Source organism: Scyliorhinus canicula, chromosome 7, assembly GCF_902713615.1.
Source record: "Scyliorhinus canicula chromosome 7, sScyCan1.1, whole genome shotgun sequence".
In the NCBI taxonomy this organism is placed as follows: domain Eukaryota; kingdom Metazoa; phylum Chordata; class Chondrichthyes; order Carcharhiniformes; family Scyliorhinidae; genus Scyliorhinus; species Scyliorhinus canicula.
This window is the reverse complement of record NC_052152.1, coordinates 119,386,217-119,412,774: the sequence shown is the minus strand read 5'-3', so window position 1 is coordinate 119,412,774 and position 26,558 is coordinate 119,386,217. Positions and strand designations below refer to the sequence as shown.

General features: G+C 44.8%; 1 protein-coding gene across 4 annotated transcripts in view; it reads right to left on the bottom strand.

Annotated features, from left to right (window-relative positions):
• Positions 1-26,558, bottom strand: part of wbp4 (WW domain binding protein 4) — a 76,968-nt gene that overhangs the window by 37,237 nt on the left and 13,173 nt on the right. For 3 of the 4 annotated variants that reach the window (XM_038802789.1, XM_038802790.1, XM_038802792.1), the window contains exons 1-5: positions 18,713-18,759; positions 18,145-18,217; positions 7,085-7,147; positions 6,859-6,985; positions 4,126-4,302 (exon numbers count right to left, since the gene is read on the bottom strand). In XM_038802789.1, the coding sequence (XP_038658717.1) occupies positions 4,126-4,302; positions 6,859-6,985; positions 7,085-7,147; positions 18,145-18,217; positions 18,713-18,744 (472 nt within the window). In that variant the 5' untranslated portion in view covers positions 18,745-18,759. Of the gene's footprint in view, positions 1-4,125; positions 4,303-6,858; positions 6,986-7,084; positions 7,148-18,144; positions 18,218-18,712; positions 18,760-26,558 lie in introns of those variants that run through there. The other variant, XM_038802791.1, reaches the window with a different exon arrangement.

Here is a 26,558-nt window from a genome sequence, read left to right as displayed (position 1 = left end):
CATGCTGCTGGCTTGCTTTCAAAGCCAGCGATTTAGCCCAGTGTGCTAACAAAGAACAAAGAAAAGTACTGCACAGAAACAGCCCTCCCAAGCCTGCACCGACCATAACAGGGGATCGCTCACCACCCCCCCCCCCCCCCCCAAACCTTCTTAACCCCGTCATCATACCACCGAGCCCTGCCCCATGAGTCTGACGTGCCCCTATCCATTATTAACATCTAACCCTCTCAACCCCTCCCAGAAGCATTTTGCGATTACAATGTAATATCCTATTTCCAACTGAAAATTAGATTGAGTGACACAAGTGTGTGCAGGCAAAGTACAGGTTCCCTTTAACTTTTACTCTGAAGCCACATACACAATCTAACTTAAAGTGACTGATTTGTGTGTGGCTTAAGTGGGAACTTTTGCAGCTTAGAGGAAATACTGGACAAGAGCACAACTGAGGAGAGAAAGATAATATCTTCATTTGGTTATCTTAATTTACAGACTGTCCTAAATGTACACTCCCTGGACCTGAACAGCAATTTGAAAATTCTTTCTCAAAAGCACAGGACGCTCCCCCAAAGGTCCTAGGGAATTTTACAGACTTCATGTGAATTTGGAATAAACTGATAAGTCGACTTATTATTGTGGGAGCCAACATATGAGGTAACGTTTAGCACTCAACAGAGTTGCATTAGTGAGAGAGCTGAAACGAAACAGGACTGGGTCTCAGCATTCTGGAGGTAAACATGAAGCCACAATCCAGACTGAAAGGGATAAGCACCGTAACTGAAGGACATTTGTTTAAATTGAACAAGCTTCAAGAAAGACTAGCAAGTACCAAGTAATAGAGATGGGGATGGCAGTTGCTGTGTCAATCTGTTTAAGATAGGAGGCAGTAGCATTGGTTTGATTAGACTAATCAAATACTTTGTAGGCACAATGCTTCCTGGGCTGGGGATCATGGGCACATATCTTTGAAAGGTAGCAAACGGAAGATAAATACTGTTCATTTTTGCGCAATATCCTTGGAATTGTAATCTTTGGAAGCTTAGACAGATCGGCAAAATGCACAATTTGGTAGATTGTACAGTCCATAGAACCGTCATCTGCATTTTGCCAAAGACATTCCATGCTTCCAGGATCCTAATACAATTCGCCCATCAGAAGATTGGGAATGTAAACTTATTTATTCAACTTGTGACTTCAAAATGACAAATTTGCAGTTGCACAATTGCAGAATATGAGAACCCACAAAAACAGGAGTAGACCATATGCCCCATCTGCTTTGGTGTCTCTTTGAAGCCTGCGACCTCCCCATAGCTCAGCTGTAAATCATACATATATCATAGAATGGCACAGGAGTGAAGGAGCCCCAGAATACCTGGGCTGGCTATTTCAGAGAGCTATCCAAATAGTCCCATCCCCTAATGTTTCCCCATAGCCCAAAGTTTATTTTGAGTATATATACAATTCCTTCAGGAGTGATTGGCGAATCTGCTTCCACCGCTTTTTCGGGCAGTATTTCCAGATCACTCAACACACTGGGTAAATCTCCCCTGCACCCACTCCAAGGCCTTGGTGAATTTCTTTCAAAAACAGCTACAATATTCCAGCCAGGGTCTAACCAGTACTTTATGAAGGTTTAACATAACTTCCTTGCTTCTGTACCGTATGCCTCTATTTATAAAAACAAGGATCGGTTGTGATTTTTTATAAATCTTAACTAGTACTGCCACCTTTCTAGGTGCACATACAACCCAGGTTTCTCTGTTCCAGCAGCCCCTTTAAAGGTGCACCAGACAAAGAGTCATCAAACTCGAAACGTTAGCTCTTTTCTCTCCCTACAGATGCTGCCAGACCTGCTGAGATTTTCCAGCATTTTCACTTTCATTTCAGATTCCAGCATCCGCAGTAATTTGCTTTTATCCACCATATATCTCCTTATGCTTCCTACCAAAATTACTTTGTAATTCTCTGCATTAAAATTCATCTGTAACATTAAACTGTCCATAACTTCTCAACTCTGTTACCATCCACTTCAATTTTTCGAACAATGAGTTTCATGCCATCTGCAAACTTTGAATATACCCCAAGTCTACAAACTTACTCTATCCGTATCCCTCCATTTCCTCCCTATTCATGTATCCATCCAGATGCCTCTTAAATGATGCTAATGTGCCTGCTTCTGCCACATCCTCTGGCAGCGCGTTTCAGGCATCCACCATTCTCTGCGTGAAAACTTTTCTCCCTCTCACCTTGAACCTGTGCCCCCTTGAAATTGATACTTCCCCTCTTGGAAAAAGCCTGACTATCCACTCTGCCTGTGCCTCAATTTTGCAGACCTCTTTCAGGTCTCCCCTCAGCCTCTGACTTTCCAGTGAAAACAATCCTAGTTTATTCAACCTCTCTTCAGAGCAAACACCCTCGAGACCAGACAACATCCTGGTGAACCTTCTACGCACTCTCTCCAAAGCTTCCACCTCCTTCTGATAATGTGGTGACCCGAACTGCATGCAATACTCCAAATGCGACCTAACCAAAGTTTTATTTAGCTGCAACATGATTTCCCAACTCTTGCACTCAATGCCCGGCTGATGAATGCAAGCATGCCATATGCCTTCTTAATCACCTTGGCCACCTGTGTTGCCACTTTGAGGGAAATGTGGACCTGCACGCCTAGATCCCTCTGTATGCTAATGTTACTAAGGATTCTGCCATTTACAGTATCATTCATACATAGATTTGATCTTCTAAAATGCATCACCTTGCATTTGTCTAGATTAAACTCCATTTGCCATTTCTGTGCCCAAGTCTCCAATCTATCTATATCCTGCTGTATCCTCTGACAATCCTCGGCATTACAAGAAACTCGGCCAATTTTCGTGTCATCCGCAAACTTACTCATCAGACATAGAACATAGAACACAGAGCAGAAAGAGGCCATTTGGCCCATCGAGTCTGCACCGACCCTCACTTCCACCATGTCCCTGTAACCCAATAACCCCTCCTAACCTTTTGGTCACTAAGGGCAATTTATAACGGCTAATCCACCTAACCTGCACGTCTTTGGACTGTGGGAGGAAATCGGAGCACCCGGAGGAAACCCACGCAGACACGGGGAGAACATGCAGACTTCACACAGACAGAGACCCAGCAGGCAATCGAACCTGGGACCCTGGCTCTGTGAAGCCACAGTGCTATCCATTTGTGCTACCGTGCTTCCCATCCACATTCCCCTCCAGATCATTTATATATACTACAAACAGTGGTCCCAGCACTGATCCCTGCGGAACACCACTAGCTACACATCTCCATTCTGAAAAATACCCTTCCACCTCTACTGTCTTCTATAACCAAGCCAGTTCTGTATCCATCTAGTCATCCCACCGCAAATCCCAGGCAATTTTGGTTTGTGCACCAATCTGCCAGGGGACCTTGTCAAAAATCTTACTAAAGTCCATATAAACTTCTTCCACAGACCTTCCTTCATCAACTTTCTTTGTCACCTCTTCAAGAAGCTCAATCAGTTGACTAGTCCTGACATTCTCCGTACATCTTCTTTTATCTGTTAAGGCCCCAGCTATTTCTCCCCTTGCCTCCCGTAGTAACCTGGGATAGATCCGATCCCGCCCCAGGACCTGTCTACCTTAATGCAATATAGGATAAAACACTTCCTCATTTGATATATTGACGTTCTCAAGAGTTCACACACCCATCCCTGACGTCAATACCCATCATGTCCTTCTCCTGGTGAATACCGATACAAAGTACTCATTAAAGATTTTGCCCACTTCCTGTGGTTCCACGCGCAGAGTTTGAGAGAGTTGCATAGAAACCCTCGGGTACATAACAAGAGTTCCTGCCATGCTTTGGAGAAGTAGAAGGTAGTGAGTAGAACCCAACAACTGATCCGCTGGTGAGACGGATGCTGCATGTTTTTTTTTAAATTGAATTTTAAAGTAGACTTATGACAACAAAAGAGGATCTGCCCTTGTAGCTTTCAGCAAGTTGCTGTGCTATGCTTCAATAGATTTCTCATCTGAATCGTTATTGATGGACAAGAAAATTCCTGATTCAGGCATATTTTTCCTAAGTACACCAAGTTGAATTTTAATCAAGGCCAAGTTTAGAGCTTACCTCCTGTTTTAGAGTTGTAATAATAGAAATATCCTTCAGGTGACACACCTTGCACCCAGATATTTTCTATGTTCGGCTTTGTAGTACGTTGTTCGTCAGGGGCCTTTACTGCTGGCTTCTTCTCAGTTGTACTGGATGATGCTGGTTTCTTCTCAGTTGTAGTTGACGATGAAGAAGCTAAGACGACAATGCATTGGTTACTAGATTACAGAATTTGAAGAAATAAAATGTGTCCAAATTTTTTAAAATTCAATTTTTTTTAAAAACACCAAAATCGTTTTGGGAGAAAGTGGAAGAAGAAAGAGGAGGAAGAAATGGGAAGGAATTTTGTGAATATAAATTTTCCCCAAGAGGCCCATTGTATAAAGGAGTGCCCAAGTATTTCTAATTGGCTGCCTTGTGAAATTTGACCTTTAAACAAATCAGTTTAAAAAATGTTCAAAAACCAGAACATAATTCTGCAAATATTTTATATTAAAACCTAATGTCAACGTTTTACTGCTAGTTTGGTAAATTTAATTATTCAATGCTTTTTCAAGACTTTAGGGGCAGCAGGGTAGCATGGTGGTTAGCATCAATGCTTCACAGCTCCAGGGTCCCAGGTTCGATTCCCAGCTGGGTCACTGTCTGTGTGGAGTCTGCACGTCCTCCCCCCGTGTGCGTGGGTTTCCTCCGGGTGCTCCGGTTTCCTCCCACAGTCCAAAGATGTGCGGGTTAGGTGGATTGGCCATGCTAAATTGCCCGTAGTGTCCTAAAAAAAAAAGTAAGGTTAAGGGGGGGGTTGTTGGGTTAAGGGTATAGGGTGGATACATGGGTTTGAGTAGGGTGATCATGGCTCGGCACAACATCGAGGGCCGAAGGGCCTGTTCTGTGCTGTACTGTTCTATGTTCTATGTTCTAAAGGAACAGACAAGAACATTTGAATTGATAACTTCCTTCCATCTGCTTTTTTTCATTATTTAAATTTATTATATATTTCATAATAAGTTACATTTGTGTTTTTTTTTTAGTGTTTTCTTTGCAACACTGATATCTGGGAACAAGCAAATTTGTCAGTAGCAAAATAAAACTGCCCATAATGTAGCGCATGACATATTCTAAGTGTGATTACGAACACTGGTCATTTTTTCCCCATTACCATAGACTGCGGTGTGCAAGTCAATTCCATAATTTCAGCACGAAAAATCATGTTTAGGCCTATACTATGCTTTAACTTTGCATAGTAATCTGCTGTGAGACCTTGTCAAAAGCCTTTGGAGTCTAACTAAACCATATCCACCTGGTCTCCTTGGCCAACTCAAGGTTGGTTACAACATCAAAGAATTCTAGCAGATTTGTCAAGCATCATTTCCCTTTCCGAAACCTATGCCGAATTTGTCTTATTATTCTACTGTTTTCCAAATGCTGAGCTATAAAATCCTTGATAATGGACTCGAGCAACTTTCCAACTACCGATGTTCGGCTCTCTGGTCTATAACTCACTGTTTTCTCTCCACCTCCCTTTTTGAATAGTGGGGTTATATTAGCTATCCTCCAATCTTTAGGAACCATTACAGCATTCGAATTTTGGAAAATGACCCCCAATGGGTCTACTATTTCTAGGGCCACTTCCTTAAGCAGTCTGGGATGAAGATTATCAGGCTGTGGAGATTTATCCGCCTTCAATCCCATTACCCCAAAACCATTTCTTTACTAATACTAATTTCCTCCAGCTCCTCACTGAAACTTGTATTTCTCAGAACTTCCGGTGCATTATTTATGTCTTCCTTTGCAAAGACGGAGCAAAGTATGAAATTAGTTCCTCAGCCATTTCTTTGTTTCCCGTTATGAATTCCCCCCTTTCTGACTGCAAGGGGTCTCCATTTGTTTTTATCAATCTTTTTCTCTTTACATACCAATAGAAACTTTTAGTCAGTTTCAATGCTCCCTGCTAGCTCACTTGCATATTGTTTTTCCTCTTAATCAAACCTTTGGTCCGCCTTTGATTTTTAAGCTGTTCCCAATCCTCAGGTCTATTGCTTTTTCTTGCTAATTTGGTGAATTTGTGTATCGTACCATGCTTTGACTACTGGAATGTTAAATATTAATTGTTGTTCAATAGACCTTGCTAGTTTCATTCCAAACCAGTCCAAATAACAAAGTTGGATGTGTACCTCAATTGCTTTGCAATGCAAGGATCATATTCATATCAAATGGATTGTTAATAGAGAGAAAAACCTTCACAAAGAATGGTGCTGCCTTGCCTGATGTTCTGTCTGGTTTTGTCATTAAATATTGGATGGGACTGATGCACAAACTGTCAACGGATCATTCAAAAAAATACAGAGTATCCAATTCAATGGATGGGAATGATGATGATAATTGTTGTGGAGGGATGATTCTCAAACCAACAGTGCCAAATCTGATCCAGAGTGAGATCATCCCAAAAGTGACTCGGAATTATGAACTCTTTGCGTTGGATGCCAAAGGCAATGAATTTGGTGGTTTCCAAAAACTGCAGTGGAAGCTGCTCTTATGAAATTAAATGTGTCCCAATTCCCATTTCAAAATAGTGCCTACCTACATCTACTCGACAGAACAGTCACCTCGGTTTTTGGAAGGAATTTGCAAGGCTTCAAAGGTAGACTTAGCGACCGTGATATACAGTACTTGCTTAACAATTCAAAATGACCTGACATGATCACATATAAAGTATGCAAAAAGACAGACATTTATAACAAGACTTAATGCTACCTGAAACATTTACTCCAAGTCGCTTGAGATCTTCTTGATAAGCTTTCATAGCTGCATTTTCCATCTCAGCAAATTCCTTTGCCCTCCTCTCCTCATCTTTTGCTTTTTCCAAACTTTTCCTTTTAATCTGGAAGCACATATGAACATGCCATTCAGGATCAGCTAGAAATGGGCAGTGTACACACAACAGGTAGAAAAGGAAAATACAGATCATGGAAAGTGGTACCTCACTGATTTTCCTCGTCACATTTTCTTGATGGTTCTTGCCTCTTTCATGAAACTCAACACTCTGTGGGAAACATTGGAGGAAAACATGATGTTATTAGAAGCATTAGCAACAGCTTTAATATTTGAGCACAGGACTGCAAAATACATTAATTGATACAGATTTTTTAAATAAGAAATTCATCAGATGTGGGTGTTACCGGCAAGGCCAGCATTTACTCCCCACCCCCAATTGCCCTAGAGAATGTGGCAGTGACTTTTACTTGAAACTTCTGTCCATGTTAAAATTTCTGTATTATATGCATCAACTTCCTCCTCTTAATATGCAAACTTCTGAAGCAAACAAAGAATTCACTGAATCAAATCACCAAATGCTTTTTGAAATCATTTCTAGTTTTAGTTTTTTTTAAATTAAAAGTGCCCAATTCTCTTTTTTCCCCAATTAAAGGGCGATTTAGCATGGCCTATCCACCTACCCTGCACATCTTTAGGTTGTAGGGGTGAGGCCATACAAACACAGGGAGGACGTGCAACTCCACACAGACAGTGACCCAGGGCCGGGATCAAAGGCAGGTCCTCGGCGCTGTGAGGCAGCAATGCTAACCACTGCGCAGCCATGCTGCCCCTAGTTTATCTTAGTAACGAAATGTATGCAGTACAAATTAAGGCTTTACCAAAAAACTAAAATATGACTTGTTCCACAATGAATTATTAAAATTACCCACTGAATTGTTTTTCTGTCCCTTCATGTTTTTCGTCAAATAAATAATTTCAACTGATCATTACAGGCCTATATAAAAAGCCTAAACTTTGACTGGATTCATCAGAAACGTGGTACAAATTTCAAACATATGTAAATGAAAATCGCTTATTGTCACAAGTAGGCTTCAATTAAGTTACTGTGAAAAGCCCCTAGTCGCCACATTCCGGCGCCTGTCCGGGGAGGCTGGTACAGGAATCGAACTGTGCTGCTGGCCTGCTTGGTCTGCTTTAAAAGCCAGCGATTTAGCCCAGTGAACTAAACCAGCCCCTAATATCTGTGCATGCTGAGCCCCCATATCTGTGCATGCTGAGCACCTAAAGATTATATTTGTGCACTTTGCACATGCAAACCGTGTCAACAGTGTAAACGGGTGCATCACCGATCCTTCAATCCTTCAAGGGGTTATGTCCCTTTACTATTCCCAAAATCCTTTAAACACAAGCTTGAAATCTCAAATCTTTATTTCAGGCAAATTCAGGCCACCTTCCTTCCTATGTACACAGTTTCTATTGAATAACGAAATTCTAGATAGTTGCCAAGAAAGAGCATCCGCATCCTCCTTTATTCTAAAATTGATCAAGCCAAGTTTGCATTCAAGCAATTTTATTGTACAAGATCTGGGATTACTCCACTGGAGGAGAGAGGGCTATGTAGTGATTTATTAGTGGTTTTAAAAATTACCACAGGGTGAATACAGATGGCCTATTAACCTTTGGAAAATTAGTGATGAGATAACATCAATTTAAAATGATCTGTGTGAGGAGCAGCTAAAAGATATATTACTGGGCAGCACGGTGGCGCAGCGGTTAGCACTGCTGTCTCACTGCACCGAGGTCCTAGGTTCGATCCCAGCTCTGGGACCCTGTGGAGTTTGCAGAGTCTCCCAGTGTTTGCATGGGTTTCGCCCTCACAACCAAAAAGATGTGCAAGGTAGGTCAATTGGCCACACTAAATTGCCCCCTAATTGGAAAAAATGATTGGGTACTCAAATTTATTTTTATAAAAGTTAAATTACACAGAAGGCTGCAGAGTGCGGCTGACAAGAAAAATTGAGACAAAGGCCACTGCAGCTTTTAAAATGAGGGAAATTAGATCAATACTTGAAACAAGAAAGGATACAGGGCTTTGGAGACAGCAAGACAGTGGGTCTAGTTTTGGAGATTATCAGCAAAGCACCAGCACAGAGAACATATAATGGCCTCCTTCTGCATTGCAGGCTTCTATGGTTTGATGACAGCAACATCACAAACGAAATTGAGAGAAATGGATGCTTTCAAATTTGGTTAAATTTATTCCAGCCATTTGGAATAGGATTAAAATTCAGGCACTCCTTTGTATTACTTTTATCAATTAATTTCAAATGTCGTTCTTGAATATAAAGACACAACAAGAACACAATTACTCATTTATCCCCTAAAGCAGTAGTCGTGCCATGTGACTTAATTTGCCATATTGACACAATTACATTATACTGTGTATTGCAGGGGCGCAGAGTACCATCCTAAAACAATAAATCAAAATTCTGGTCTCTAAGGAGCTGAAGCACAAATGGGATGAGGAGTTAGGAAGAAAGAGAGAGAGAGAGAGAGAGAGAGAGAGAGAGAGAGAGAGAGAGAGAGAGAGAGAGAGAGAGGATGGTCTCTGGGCGGACGCGTTGAGCAGAGTCAACGCGTCCACATCATGTACCAGGCTCAGCCTGATACAGTTTAAGGTCGTTCTCCGGGCTCACATGACAGTGGCCCGAATGTGCGGGAGGACCAGCGAACCATGTCCGTCTGTTCTCAGCATGTCCGAAGCTTAAGGGATTCTGGCAGGGGTGTGCGGACGTCATGTCCAAGGTGTTGAAAACAAGGGTGGCACCGAGTCCCGAGGTGGTGATTTTCGGAGAGTCGGAAGACCCGGGAATCCAAGAGGAGAAAGAGGCAGACGTCTGGCCTTTGCCTCTCTGGTAGCCCGGAGACGGATATTATTAGCTTGGAGGGACTCAAGGCCCCCGAAGTCAGAGATCTGGCTAACTGACATGGCTAGCTTTCTCTGTCTGGAGAAAATAAAGTTCGCCCCGAAGTGGGTCAATGTTAGGGTTTGTCCGGAAGTGGCAGCCGTTCGTCGACTTCTTTGGGGAAAATTAACCGTCATCAGAAAAAAAGGGGGTGGGGGAGGCTGGGGTTTAGTTTAGTTTAGAGTAGGGCATTAGAAAAGGTGGACCTGCAAGGGAGGAAGATGGCTTTTGCATTATGTTTATATTTGTATATACACTTTCTTCTGTCATTGCTATAAAACCATAAATACCTCAATAAAATGTTTATAAAAGAAAAATTATGGTCTCAAAATACATCAACGGGATCTTCCCAAATCCCCTGGAGGAACACCAATGCCATTTCTCAAGTGAGGATCAATAGGTAGAAAGAAAGGCATTTGAATATTATGTGAAAGGTAAATTGAAATTAAATAAATAATAACAATCTTTATTGTCACAAGTAGGCTTACATTAACACCGCAATGAAGTTACTGTGAAAAGCCCCTAGTCGCCACATTCCAGTGCCTGTTCAGGTACACAGAGGGAGAATTCAGAATGTCCAATTCACCTAAAAGTACGTTTTTCAGGACTTGTGGGAGGTGGGAGGAAACTGGAGGAAATCCCCACAGACATGTGAAGAACATGTAGACTCTGCACAGACAGCGACCCAAGCCAGGAATCGAACCTGGGACCCTGGAACTGTGAAGCAACAGCGCTAACTACTGTGCTACCGGTTTGCTGTTAACATATAGCCCATCACCATCCTAAATTAGCATATCAATTTGAGCAGGTTCTATACCAGGGTAGGAATCTACTGCGCTAGATCACATCGCCCCATGCAGTCAATAGGAAAATCTATCCACAAAACTCAAATATGCAAATGCCATAGCAATCAGCAAGTTACAAACAAGAACAAGGTCTCCAACTGTAATGCCAAAACTTCAAAAAAGAACTACAAATCTGAAATGAAGTCAGCAGTCACTCTAACCCCTTCAAGGTCTATTCCCCACTTAAAGTTAGTAAGCAGTCTATGCATTAAAAGTACATTCAACACTGACAACTAGCTTTAAGTCAGCAATGACAACAGCACGAGAAACAGGTGGAGCATGGTGGCTGATACAGCTTTCTTGGAAAAATAGTAGAATTGAATCAAATGTTATAGGTATTTTGAGGCAATAAATGGGGTAAAAGTCGATTTCCACTGGGTAGTTAGTAAGTAGAGGCATAGATCTACTGTAAAAAATCTCGAGAATGGAGGGCCTTTTTTAAAAAAAAAGCCTAACTTTTTTTTAAAAAACAATTGAAGACATGGAATGTTCCACAAAAAGCAGTGGTAGAAACAGAATCCATAATAACAAAAAGGAAAGTGGATGAATATTTTAAGTACAAGTGGGGGAGGAGAAAAAAAAAGGGAAAATGGGCAGGTCTCGAGAGCCAACACACTGATCAGTCAAATTAGCCTCCTTCCATCCTGCATATTCTTAATTCTAGGTCAGAGATCACAACTAGAGCATAATTCTGCTCTAATTCATACCATCCACAATCTCCATCTCAAATTACAGCACTCCCACCATCCATGTAATTGACCTAAACAATATCACAAGAAGTAGCATGATTAGTGTCCATCGCACAATATCCAGCCCCTCAGATCCAGATACAGCACTTAGGACGACCAGCTGTTGAGTTGGATGGTCAGCCACGATCATAATGAATGGTAGAGCAGGCTCTAAGGGCCTCCTCCTGCACTTATTTTCCATGTTTCTACCCTGTAACCCTGAGCTAAAGGAAATTCTCTCATCTTTTGACCCACAATTTCTGGTGCAGACTTCAACTCCCTTCAGATATATGCTTTGGAACTTCTGCCTTTGCCAAACCTCTCCCGCACACCACCTGCAGGAACCTTCTCCAAACCCACCTTCACCAACTCTAACAACCTCTTCGATTCTTTTAAATATATGATGGCTGCGGAATTCGAAAGGCAGTTTACAAAGTATATGGAGACAATGAGGAAGGAGATGGGGGCGGTTTTGAAAGTGCTGGTGGAGGAGGCGATTTCCCCGGTGACAACAGCGGTGGCAAGCACGTGGCGGAGGTGCGGAGGCAAGGGGAGGCGCAGAAGGAAGTGGAGGAGACATTATTGCAGCATGGTGATCAACTTACGTCGATGGGGAAGGAGATGCGGAAGGTTATGCAGATTAATAAGGATCTGCAAGGAAAAATGGAGGACCTGGAAAACAGATCCAGACAACAGAATTGGAGGATTGTGGGGCTGCCCGAAGGAGTTGAAGGGCCGAAGCCGGCTCAGTATTTGGCTGCGATGCTGGCGAAACTATTGGGGGAGGGGGAGGATCCCTCCCAATATGAACTGGATCGGGCTCATCGGTCATGGAGGCATTCGGGAAGCAGAGGGGGTCATAGATAGAAGCTTCAGGGAGGTAGTTATGCCAAAGAATAAAGATAGATGGGTGACGGTGAGGGGGGCTGGGGGTAAGCAGTCAGTACAGGGATCCCCTGTGGTTGTTCCCCTTAGTAACAAGTATACCGTTTTGGATACTTGTGGGGGGGCGACTTACCAGGGGTAAGCCATGGGGTACGGGCCTCTGGCACGGATTCTGTCCCTGTTGCTCAGAAGGGAAGGGGGGAAAGGAGTAGAACATTAGTAATTGGGGACTCAATAGTCAGGGGCACAGATAGGAGATTTTGTGGGAGCGAGAGAGACTCACGTTTGGTATGTTGCCTCCCAGGTGCAAGGGTACGTGATGTCTCGGATCGTGTTTTCCGGGTCCTTAAGGGGGAGGGGGAGCAGCCCCAAGTCATAGTCCACATTGGCACTAACGACATAGGTAGGAAAGGGGACAAGGATGTCAGGCAGGCCTTTAGGGAGCTAGGATGGAAGCTCAGAGCGAGAACAAACAGAGTTGTTATCTCTGAGTTGTTGCCCGTGCCACGTGATAGTGAGATGAGGAATAGGGAGAGAGAGCAATTAAACACGTGGCTAGAGGGATGGTGCAGGCAGGAGGGATTCAGATTTCTGATAACTGGGGCTCTTTCTGGGGAAGGTGGGACCTCTATAGACAGGATGGTCTACATCTGAACCTGAGGGGCACCAATATCCTGGGGTGGTTGGGGAGGGAGGAGGGTGCCAGTGTTCAGGTAGGTGGTTTGAAGTGTGTCTACTTCAATGCCAGGAGTATACGAAATAAGGTTGGGGAACTGGCAGCATGGGTTGGTACCTGGGACTTCGATGTTGTGGCCATTTCAGAGACATGGATAGAGCAGGGACAGGAATGGTTGTTGCAGGTTCTGGGGTTTAGGTGTTTTAGTAAGCTCAGAAGGGGGCAAAAGAGGGGGAGGTGTGGCGCTGCTAGTCAAGGACTGTATTACGGTGGCAGAAAGGATGCTAGATGGGGACACTTCTTCCGAGGTAGTATGGGCCGAGGTTAGAAACAGGAAAGGAGAGGTCACCCTGTTGGGAGTTTTCTATAGGCCACCTAATAGTTCTAGGGATGTAGAGGAAAGGATGGCGAAGATGATTCTGGAAAAGAGCGAAAGTAACAGGGTAGTTGTTATGGGAGACTTTAACTTTCCAAATATTGACTGGAAAAGATATAGTTCGAGTACATTAGATGAGTCGTTCTTTGTACAATGTGTGCAGGAGGGTTTCCTGACACAATATGTTGACAGGCCAACAAGAGGCGAGGCCACATTGGATTTGGTTTTGGGTAATGAACCAGGCCAGGTGTTAGATCTGGAGGTAGGTGAGCACTTTGGAGACAGTGACCACAATTCGGTGACCTTTACATTAGTGATGGAAAGGGATAAGTATACCCCGCAGGGCAAGAGTTATAGCTGGGGGAAGGGCAATTATGATGCCATTAGACATGATTTAGGATGTGTAGGTTGGAGAAGTAGGCTGCAAGGATTGGGCACACTGGATATGTGGAGCTTGTTCAAGGAACAGCTATTGTGTGTTCTTAATAAGTACGTACCAGTCAGGCAGGGAGGAAGGGGTAGAGCAAGGGAACCGTGGTTTACCAAAGAAGTGGAATCTCTTGTTAAGAGGAAGAAGGAGGCCTATGTGAAGATGAGGCGTGAAGTTTCAGTTGGGGCGCTTGATAGTTACAAGGAAGCGAGGAAGGATCTAAAGAGAGAGCTAAGACGAGCAAGGAGGGGACATGAGAAGTCTTTGGCAGGTAGGATCAAGGAAAACCCAAAAGCTTTCTATAGGTATGTCAGGAATAAAAGAATGACTAAGGTAAGAGTAGGACAGTGGTGGGAAGTTGTGTGTGGAGGCTGAGGAGATAAGCAAGATACTAAATGAATACTTTTCATCAGTATTCACTCAGGAAAAAGATAATGTTGTGGAGGAGAATGCTGAGACCCAGGCTATTAGAATAGATGGCATTGAGGTGCGTAGGGAAGAAGTGTTGGCAATTCTGGACAAGGTGAAAATAGATAAGGATTTATCCTAGGATTCACTGGGAAGCCAGGGAAGAGATTGCTGAGCCTTTGGCTTTGATTTTTATGTCATCATTGGCTACAGGAATAGTGCCAGAGGACTGGAGGATAGCAAATGTGGTCCCTTTGTTCAAGAAGGGGAGTAGAGATAACCCCGGTAACTATAGGCCGGTGAGCCTCACGTCTGTTGTGGGTAAAGTCTTGGAGAGGATTATAAGAGATACGATTTATAATCATCTAGATAGGAATAATATGATTAGGGATAGTCAGCATGGTTTTGTGAAGGGTAGGTCATGCCTCACAAACCTTATCGAGTTCGTTGAGGTGACTGAACAGGTAGACGAGGATAGAGCAGTTGATGTGGTGTATATGGATTTCAGTAAAGCGTTTGATAAGGTTCCCCACGGTTGGCTATTGCAGAAAATACGGAGGCTGGGGATTGAGGGTGATTTAGAGATGTGGATCAGAAATTGGCTAGTTGAAAGAAGACAGAGGGTGGTGGTTGATGGCAAATGTTCATAATAGAGTTCAGTTACGAGTGGCGTACCACAAGGATCTGGGGCCGTTGCTGTTTGTCATTTTTATAAATGACCTAGAGGAGGGCACAGAAGGTTGGGCGAGTAAATTTTCAGACGACACTAAAGTCGGTGGAGTTGTAGACAGTACGGAAGGATGTTGCAGGTTACAGAGGGACATAGATAAGCTGCAGAGCTGGGCTGAGAGGTGGCAAATGGAGTTTAATGTAGAGAAGTGTGAGGTGATTCACTTTGGAAAGAATAACAGGAATGCGGAATATTTGGCTAATGGTAAAATTCTTGGTCGTGTGGATGAGCAGAGGGATCTCGGTGTCCATGTACATAGATCCCTGAAAGTTGCCACCCAGGTTGATAGGGTTGTGAAGAAGGCCTATGGTGTGTTGGCCTTTATTGGTAGAGGGATTGAGTTCCGGAGCCATGAGGTCATGTTGCAGCTGTACAAAACTCTGGTACGGCCGCATTTGGAGTATTGCGTACAGTTCTGGTCGCCTCATTATAGGAAGGACGTGGAAGCTTTGGAATGGGTGCAGAGGAGATTTACCAGGATGTTGCCTGTTATGGAGGGAAAATCTTATGAGGAAAGGCTGATGGACTTGAGGTTGTTTTCGTTAGAGAGAAGGTTAAGAGGTGACTTAATAGAGGCATACAAAATGATCAGAGGGTTAGATAGGGTGGACAGTGAGAGCCTTCTCCCGCGGATGGAGGTGGCTAGCACAAGGGGACATAGCCTTAAATTGAGGAGTAATAGATATAGGACAGAGGTCAGAGGTAGGTTTTTTACGCAAAGAGTGGTGAGGCCATGGAATGCCCTACCTGCAACAGTAGTGAACTCGCCAACATTGAGGGCATTTAAAAGTTTATTGGATAAGCATATGGATGATAATGGCATAGTGTAGGTTAGATGGCCGTTAGTTTTTGACTTCCCATGTCGGTGCAACATCGTGGGCCGAAGGGCCTGTACTGCGCTGTATCGTTCTATGTTCTATGCGAGTGAGCCGCCACGGGTAGTGACTCTGTGCTTCCGTAGTCCTGTGCTTGAGTGTGAAGGAGAAGGTCCTGTGCTGGGCCAAGCAGAAGCGGGTGGTGCAGTGGACTGGAGCTGGTATAAGTGTATACCAGGACTTTACGGTGGAGCTGGCGAGGAGGCGGGCTGCTTTCAACCGGGTGAAGAGGGCAGTGCGGCATTGTATATCCAGCGAAGCTGAGGGGGACTTACAAGCTCAAGACTTTATTTTGGAACGGTGGAGACAGCGGAGGAGTTTGCGAAGGCAGAAGGACTGTGGTAGAACTGAGAAATTGAGAAATGGCCATGTGCCGATGTAACCTCATGACTGTATTTTCTCTTTTTTTTTGTTTGTTTGTATGTTTCACTGCATGCGGGTGTATGGTCTAAAGGAGCCGATGTTGTATATATCTGGATAAAGGAAGTGATGGGACTTTCACTCGAAGTGAGGGCTCTTTGGCGTGTAGATGGATATGCGGGCTGTGTGTGCTAAAAGGGGATTTTTGGGCTTTCCTAGGGTCGGGTAAGGGGGAAAGGGACCTGGCCGGGGGCCTCCACGCTGGCCGGTCTAAGCTGGCCAGTGAACGGGAGTGAGGTGGGGGGAGGGGCTGCGGCCATCGGAGCCTGGCAGAACAGGGTCCGAGTGGTCTAGCCGGGGTGGAAGGTTGGGGTAAAGGAACCGAGGTTGGGGGAAGGAGTTTTACAAGAGGCAGTGGACAGGAGGAGTTGGGGAGGAGTGGGGGGGGGGGGGGGGGGGGGGGGGGGTTTACAACTCTTGGGTATCATGTATGGCACTCTTTCAGATGTTGGACGGTGTCGAGTGTGTGTGTGGGGGGGGGTGGACTCTATGGTGACCATGGGAGGTCCCGGACTCCTTTTTTCTTTTTCTCCTTTGTTTTTTGTTTCCGTGTGAGGGTTTGTTTTATTGGATGCATATATTGACAGGTGGGTCGTTGTTTGGGGTGGTGGGAGGATGGGATCATTGTTATTGTTAAGGGGATTGATTTTGTATTTGTTACTATTTACTGTGTGGGTGGGGTGTAAATTTTGAAGGAAAATGTGAAAATGGAGAATAAAAACATTTATTTTTTTAAAAATGTTAAATGGTTGTTCAGCTGATGGCACCAGGCATAACTACTCTGGGTAATTGTCTTCTAAATTGAGGGACATAAGTTACCTACCAGATTTCTCTCCACAATCCAGACCATTAATGTTCTAACTCTCCTCTCTATGTTAAGTTCCCTCAGCGGCGGGCGGCACATGGCATAGTGGTTAGCACAACTGCCTATTGCACCGGGGACCTGGGTTCGAATCCCGGCCCTGGGTGACTATCGTGTGGAGTTTGCATATTCTCCCGGCGTCTGCGTGGGTCTCACTGCCCCAAGAGCCCAAAAATGTGGACGTGAGGTGGTTGCCATGCTAAATTGCCCCTTAATTTGGAAAAATAAATAATTGGGTACTCTAACTTTTTTCTTTTTTTTTTTAAAAAGTTCCCTCAGCGTCTTCCCAAGTTGTGCTTTTCTCAATCCTGTAAACTGCTGCAGTTTTATTTCTATACTGATAGTGATGCTTCTTCCATTAATTTTCAATTATTTTCCCTCTTACGCACATTAGATTTTTCAGTTGAAGCAGACAATAACCCACCTATTAGCATCGTGCCCCAAAATTATTTTTCTTTTAAGGAGTAATAATTGAGGACATCAAACAAACCAGTCCAAGATGGTTTACAGATATATTTATATCCATATTTGAACTGAGATTGCATTCAACTGTTACCACATTTAAAGTATCCAAGTAATTCTGATCGCTAGTAAGAAACAAGTGCGAGAATTTATTTTGCAAGACCCTGCTGATAAAGTTTGAGAAACTGTTCTATCACATTCTTTCCCAAGACTTTAAATTGAAAAATTGACCTCCCTCACTTTTCCTTTAGCGATCTAACTGCAGTGTTATTTCATCCCTGCTACCTGATTTATCTTGCCTCTCCCCCACCCCAACTCTTTTCAGTCTTGGCCCTGCCTTAGATCTGTCTTTCAGCTGTTAAAAAATATTCAACTCGAGGTTACAATATAGTCGCCCTTCAAATCACAATCAATGGAAATAGTTTGGTGTATAGAAAAATCTGATTTGCAACTCATTTTATCAGGGTTGATCTGAAATGAAGTACGATTATCAAAATCCAGTTCACTAACATGTTGTTGTTACAATGAAAACTTTTTTTTAGGAACCTCTCTGCTGAAATCCTACACTGATCAAACATTGTAACAAACAAAATGCAACATACAGGTTTGTTGTCTGCTATCCAACATTTGCAGTAATCGCAGAACTTCTTTGGTTGAGACTTCCAGTAGTCAGCCCTACAGAATATACAAAAGAAACACGTCAATTAATACTGTTTCACATATTCATGAGCACAAGGATACCTTCTACACAAGGTTAACATTTTATAGTTGATACACGCAGCCTGTTCAAAAACAGAGACCATAACCACTCTTCCTTTTCAAAACTGAGGATATCAATTACAAAATATCTCATGCAGATTAAGCAGCCTCAGTGCTTGCCTGCACAAAAGCTGCAGAGTGAGCTCCCATGCTCAACAACACAAATCCTCACTATGTCACAATAACTTCATTGCAGTGTTAATGTAAGCCTACTTGTGACAATGCAGATTATTATGATGTTTATGGTGGTGCACTAGTGTGCAAACATACACCTTGAAACAGAATACAACAGTAGTAACATTAACAAAATCAATGAGCAGGTATGTAAAGCTTCTCCAATGTATCTGAAGTTATAGCACTAGTATTTTTATTTAGTTTCAAGAGTCCATTATACTTAAATCTAACACTCACCAAAATATTTTTCTTAAAGCATGCTTTTTCATAGTTGTGTTGTCTTTATTCCTGGTTCACACTTGCTATTAAAACTATTGCTATTAAAACCATTTCACCTGGACTTCCGCTTGTGACCATGGAGTGATTGGTCACATAAAGGGCTGTTCCTGCTCAAAGTCACAGAAAAGGGCTCTTTTTACCCAGATCCAGGTGGAATTTTGATGAAAAGGCGTAGGTGAATGACGAGTAGTTTACCACTGGAATGGTATGTCTTCTGATCACCGGACCCAGCAGAAAACAGAGGGGTTTGGCTGGAAAGTTGAAACAGTCAGCTTCAGACATTCTCTTCCAGCATGCAGGCGGGGGAGGGTAAGCTGTAAGGCCCCAGATACAGGAACCGATTACTTTTATCAAGGAGGAATTCCAGAAACAGAGGAAAGAAATGCATGAGGATCATGCAAAGGCCATTGCAGAAGCTGTGGCACCCCTTAAAGAGTACTTTGGAGCGAATGGAGATGTGTTTGGAGGTGCAGGGGTCACAGATTCGGGAGATTGAATGAGTGATCTCGGACCACAGCGATCGTGTGGTGGCTCTGGAGACCTTTGTAAAATGGTGAGGGCAAAGGTGAAGGAGCAGGAGAATGCCTCGAAAAGGTAGAATCTGCGAATAGTGGGCCTGCCTGAAGGTGTGAGTGCCATGAGGTGCGTCTTGAGGATGCTGGTGGGACTGGTGGCAGAAGGGGTGCTAGATTTTTTTGGAAAATATTTCTTTATTCTCCTCCTTTTTTGCATTTTCTCCCAAATTTACACCCACCAACAATAAACAATAATCAGTAACAAGTATGTCAATCCCTATATCAATAGCAACGATCCCATCCTCCCACCAAACCCAAAACATTCGCCCACGTGTTCACATAAACTGACAAAAAGGAATCAGGAATTCCCCCATAGGCCCCATTAACACCTATCGCCCCCAGCCCTCCCACCCACACCCCCCACCACAACTAATGTTCGATGTTATCCAGTTCTTGAAAGTGCATAATGAATGATGCCCATGTATTGTAGCCATGATGTGGAGATGCCGGCGTTGGACTGGGGTGAGCACAGTAAGAAGTCTTACAACACCAGGTTAAAGTCCAACAGGTTTGTTTCAAACACGAGCTTTCGGAGCACGGCTCCTTCTTCAGGTGAATCGCCTGAAGAAGGAGCCGTGCTCCGAAAGCTCGTGTTTGAAACAAACCTGTTGGACTTTAACCTGGTGTTGTAAGACTTCTTACCATGTATTGTAGAACCCCTCTGTCCTTCCCCTCAGTTCAAACTTGGAAAAAAAATTTTTAGAGTACCCAATTCATTTTTTTCCCATTAAGGGGCAATTTAGTGTGGCCAATTCACCTACCCTGCACATTTTGGGTTGTGGGGGCGAAAAGCACGCAAATACAGGGAGAATGTGCAAACTCCATACGGACAGTGACCCAGAGCCGGGATTGAAACTGGGACCTCGACGCCGTGAGGCAGCAGGGCTAATCCACTGCGCACCGTGCTGCCCCCCTCAGTTCAAACTTAACCTTCTCAAGAGTCAAGAATTCTAACAGATCCCTCCACCACACCAGGGCACGGTGGAGAGGTTGCTCTCCAACCCATCTGGATCGGTCTACGGGCGATCAACATCTGGATCGGTCAAAGGCTAGAACATCTGCCTCCGCACCCAACTCTTCCTCCCACTTTGCTTTGATCCCCTCCAGTGGTGCCTTCTCCTCTTCCAAAATAGCTCTGTAAGGCACCTGAAGTGAACTGAGTGCATAGGTCTCGGAGGCAAAAGCCTAGAGCTGGGGAGCCGCCACGGGCGCGGTCATCGTGAGACTCCATAAATTTGTGGAGAAAGAGAAAATTCTACGGTCAGCCAGGGAGAAGCGTAGCTGTGACTGGGAAGGAAATAACGTCCGGATTTATCAGGACATCAGAGCAGAGTTGGCAAAACGGCAGGCAGGTTTCAACAAGACCAAGGCTGTGCTATTCCGGCGGCAGATCAGGTTTGGAGTGCTCTACCCGGCGAAATTATGGGTGACGTTCGGAGGCCGGGAGTATTATTTCGAGACCCAAGAAGTGGCCGAAGACTTCATTAATGTTCGACATTATCCAGTTCTTGAAAGTGCATAATAAATAATGCCCATGACCTGTAGAACCGCTCCGAGCTTCCCCTCAGTTCGAACTTAACCTTCTCAAGGGTCAAGTATTCCAACAGGTCCCCTCGCCATGCCAGGGCACAGGGGCCGCTCTCCATCCCAGCAGGATCCACCTTCAGGCGATCAACGAGGCGAAGGCTATGATATCTGCCTCCGCACCAGTTTCCAACCCTGGCTGATCCGACACCCCAAATATGGCCTCCCGAGGACCCGGGTCCAGCTTCACATGCACCACCTTGGAAATAAATGGGACCTCCTCTTGTGCAAGGATGAGCCTGATATAGTTTAAGGTGATGCACAGGGTGCATATGACTCGGGCGAGAATGAGTGGGTTATTTCGGGGGGTAGTAGATGAGTGAGAGGTATGGGTGGGGGCCAGAGAATCATGCGCACATGTTTTGGGGTTGTGAAAAATTGGGAAAATTCTGGTTGGTTGTGTTCACGGTCTTAGCCCGGACAGTGGAGGAGGAGGTGGACTCGGACCCTTTGGTGGCGATATTTGGGGTTTCAGAGAAGCCGGAGCTCATGGAGAGGACGACGGCCGATGAAAAAGGAGAAAAACCTGTACAAACTGTATAGTTGATTGTTGGGAAGAATGTTTCCCGAGGTGTTTATTTGCTGTAACCTACTTTGATACAAGTTTGAATAAAATGCATTTTTTTTTAAAACATTTCACCTGCTTTGAAAAGAACTGGCAAAATACAGCAGTTGAACCAAATAGGATCAATCTCACGTGATGCCCCTCCGAGCTCCTACCCTCCTGTGACGATTCGCAAGTAAATTTTCCTTTCCATCCTGAAGGGGGTGTCCAGCGATGAGACCTCTTAAAACTCAATAGCTATTATGCCACTAGAGCAGTTTTACATAATGTAGTTTATTAATGATTGGGATTATAGAAAAGTGTACTGGTAATCATTATTAACCATTAAAAGGGCAGCATGTGGTGCAATGGTTAGCACTGGAACTGCAGCAGTTCCAGTGTTCGAATCCCGGCCCTGGGTCACTGTCCGTGTGGAGTTTGCACATTCTTCTCATGTCTGTGTGGGTATAACCCCACAACCCAAAGATGTGCTGGTTAGCTGGCTTGGCCATGCTAAATTGCCCCTTAATTGGAAAAGAAAAATAATTGGCTACTCTAAATTTTAAAAAATTATTAAACCATTAAACCTGTATTTTAGGATAATCATGTAAACTCTAGCTACAAGCAGTGGCCACAATGCATGATGGGATTTAGACTAGCTAACTTGCCCATGTTTTTGAGACAGAGGTGTGTGATGAGCAGATTACATAGTGGATGTAAACACTTTTTATCAGTGGCCTCCAATATCCTCTGGAACAATCTATGAAGTGAAAGGAAACCACTTCTGACATCCTGTCCCTCTGAAACAATCCATGGAGTAAAGAGGATGCCAGTTCTGCCATCCTGTCCCTCATGAACCAATGGGTGAACAGGATGCTAGGATGGGGAAAACAACTTAAAATTGAGATAAAACCTTTGGTAAACAATAGGTGTCAGGATGAGGCTCAATAATGGGTAGGTTTATTGGCTAGGTTTGGACATGACAGCTTCAGGGATTGGATAGAGTCCAACTAGGGTGGGGCTATTCATTTTTGGAAATTGTATAACTGATGTGTTTTTATCAGTGTTCAGCAGATCGATCTTGGCATTATCCAGGTCCATCTCTCGTGTATAGAAACCAAGCTTGGGATAATAAATAGCCATCTTAACCAGGTTGTGTGTCTGCTCTGTTTATTAAGCCAAGGCCTAACAATGAGGGACGAACCCTACGTTAAGGCTGGCTCAATACACAGGCCTTGGAAAATGCTCTTAAACACCCCTTGAGAGATTTTGCTACAGCAAGAACACCAAATGCAAAAATCTATTACCAAACTTATACATATCATTGGTTTGCTCAGTTTAGAATACTGCATCAAGTTTTGCATTGGGCCAAATGTTAAGGCCATGAGGAGAGTGTAGAAGAGTTTGACTGTAATGATCAAAGGCACTTGATACTTGAGTTACAAGGTACCTGCAGCACCTTTTATTCAATCAGAAAGATCTGACAAGTGTTAAAAATTATATGTTTTGCTCAGGCAAATCGATAGAACTTATTGCCATCGGCTAATGATTTGTTAACTAGAAAGTATAAACTTAATATTGTTAACATAAGACAAGGAAGAGCTGGGAGAAATTCCCTCTACGTAGTAGGTTGTTAGTACAAAGACAATACTGCAAGAGAAGGATTTTTATAATGTTTTTAAGGCAGGATGCTGACACAGGAAGTTATAACATACCCAAGTCTTGCTTTTTTTTTTGCTATCCACTCGTGAGATGTGGGTGTCACTGGTTGGCATTTGTTACCCATCCCTAATTACTCTCAAGGTGGTGGCGGTGAGCCTCTGCCCTGAACCACTGCAGTCCATGTGGCATAGTTACATCCTGTGATGTTACAGAGGGAGTTCCAGGATTTTGACAGTGACAGTGAAGGAACAGCGATATAGTTTCAAGTCAGGGTGGTAGGTGCCTTGGACAGGAATCTGCTGCCTTTGCCCTTCTACCTGAAAGAGGGCAGGAGTTTGGAAGGTGCTGTCAAAGGAGCATTGGTGAATTGTTGCAGTGCATCTTGCAGATGGTTCACACTGCTGCCACTGTTGGGTCAGTGGTGGAGGAAGTGAATGTTTAAGGTGATGGATGGAGTGGCAATCAAGTGGGCTGCTTTGGCCTGGATGGTGTCGAACTCAGTGTTGTTGGAGCTGCACTTATTCAGGCAAGCGGAGAGTATTCCATCACACTCCTGCCTTGTAAAGTTGGTGGACAGGCTTTAGGGGGTCAAGAGGTGGGTTACTCACTGCAAGATTCTGACTTGCTCACAGTATTTATATAGCGGGTCCATAGAATCATCATAGAATTTACAGTGCCGAAGGAGGCCATTCGGCCCATCGAGTCGGCACCGGCTCTTGGAAAGAGCCCCCGACCCAAGCCCACACCACCCTATCCCCATAACCCAGGAACCCCACTCAACCAACACTAAGGGAAATTTTGGACACTAAGGGCAATGTAGTATGGCCAATCCACCTAACCTGCACATCTTTGGACTGTGGGAGGAAACCGGAGCACCCGGAGGAAACCCACACACACACGGGGAGAACATGCAGACTCCGCACACTCCAGCGGGAATCAAACCTGGGACCCTGGAGCTGTGAAGCAATTATGCTATCCACTATATTACCATGCTGTCCAATTCAGTTTCTGGTCAATGGTAACCCCCCCCCCCCCCAAGGATATCGACAGTGGGGGGTTCAGCAATGGTAATACCATTGAATGTCATGGGGATATGGTTAGATTCTCACTTGCCTGAGATGGTCATGGCCTGGCACTTAGTGTGCATGCTACTTGCCATTTATAAGCCCAAGCCTGGGTATTGTCCAGGTCTTTGCTGCATATGGACACAGACTGCTTCAGTATCTGAGCTGTAAATGGTGCTGAACATTGTATAAATCAGTGAACATCATTACTTCTAATCTTCTAATGGAGAGAAGGTCATTGAAGCAGCTGAAGATGGTTGGGCCTTGAACTCTTGCGGTGATATCGTGGAATGGAGATGATTGATCTCCAACAATGACAATCATCTCCCTTTGTGCTAGATATGATTCCAATCTGTGGAGATCGTGACAATGAGCACACAGTTTTTACGACAATCAACAATGATTTAACTTACCAGGTTTGTCAATTAATTTAATAGAAATTCCACCAGCTGTCATGGTGGGATTTAAACCCATGTCACCAGAGCATTAGCCCGAGTCACCTTACCGCTACACCATCTCACCTTGTGACTGAAGGAACAGATAAGGAGGATGAATCAGATCGCAGGATTGGAAAGGATTGCAAGACTATCAGATCAGTCGAATAGGGCCAGACCAAGAGCATTATAAAAGCCAAGATTCAAGATTTAAATGAACAGAGGGCGACACATGGCGCAGTGGTTAGCATTGGGACTGCAGCGCTGAGGACTCGGATGAGAGATCCAGCCAGTAGGTACACAACCTATTTGGGTCTCTGGCCGTCTTTCCTTGTAACAAAAATATCCATCTTCACAGTCGCTAGTGAATGAAAGAAGCCCTCCGCCCCAATTTGGCACCGAAAGCATGTACGTACAGGGTGCTTGAGATCAAGCGGATGTGCAGGGCTTGTGACCTGCTCACTGCTACCGCTAAAGGTCTGAAGACTGCACACAGCCTCATTTTGCTCTGTAGCAGCTGCCATTATTTTAAATGCTGGTAGGACACCACACAACACAACATCCCACACGCACGCACGCACCCCCCCACCACGCACCCCCCCACCCCCACGCACCCCCCCCACCCCCCCCCACGCACCCCCCCACCACGCACCACCCCCCCCCACCGCGCCCCCCCCCCACCCCCCCCACGCACCCCCCCCACCCCCCCCCCCCCCACGCACGCACCCACCCCCCCCACGCACGCACCCACCCCCACCACGCACCCACCCCTCCCAAGGTGCTTCACAGGAGTATCAAACTTGTCAACAAGCTGTTGAATGAGCTATCAGCACAACCAACCAAACGCTTGCACAAAGAGGGTTTAAAGAATGTCTTAAAAGGAAAGTGTATATAGAAAGAGAGAGAGGGGTACCAAAGCGGAGGTTTAGGGAGGAGGTTCCATCATTTAGGGCCCAGACTGCTGAAGGCAGAACAGCCAATAGTGAAGGCAATGGAAACCAGGGGCGCACAAGAGGGCAGAATTGAGGAAACTGGACTTCCGGGTGCCGACTATTAGGGAGTAGGTCGCACATTTGGTGGCTCCTATTTCAGTCAGACCTTTGGACCTTTCCCCCCGACATTTTTGCGCTTTTGAGCGCAGAACTGGAAAGCAATAGTACAAGCACTGAACCCATACAAAGTTGTATGGACTTAAGAAGCCAGAGAGACCGTAAACAGCAGAAGAAGTGGTCAAACAAGGGCACAGTGGAGGTTGTGAGAGAGACCAATATGGCTGGTGTCCAGAGCAAGGTGCCGAAAGCCCAACCTACAATGGAGCAGCTGCAGCATGCAGGAGGGCTTTTTAGAACTGAAGCGCGATAATTTGGAGCAGCTCCAGAAGTCGATGGACCGATTGGAAGCTCCAGAAGCTGGAAAAGACGGTGGAGAAGCAGGCCGACTTTCAAACGGTGGCGGACGTGGAAATTCGGAGGTTGAGGGATCAGCAAAAAATGCTCCTGGAAAGGCTGGAGGATCTGGACAACAGATCTCACCGGCAGAATGTAAGAAGTGTTGGCCTCCCGGAGGGGGCTGAGGGGCTGGATGCCGCCGTGTATGTGGAGGGTATGTTTCAGAAGCTGTTTGGGAACAAGGTGTTCCCTCACCCACCGATGGTGGACACAGAGTGCAGGTGAGGCAGCCACGACGATGGGGCCCCGCAAAAGCGATGGTGGTGCGGTTCCACAGATACCTGGACAAGGAGCACGTTCTGAAGTGGGCCAAGAGCAAACAAAGCTGTACCTGGGACAATAGCAACCTGCATGTTTACCAAGACCTGAGCACTGAGATGGCCAGGAGGAGGGGAGGCTACAGGCAGGTGAAGGAGATTTGTCTAAGAACAAGGTGAAATTCGGGCTGCATTTTCCGGCGCGACTGTGGGTTACGTACGAGATCCAGCACCAC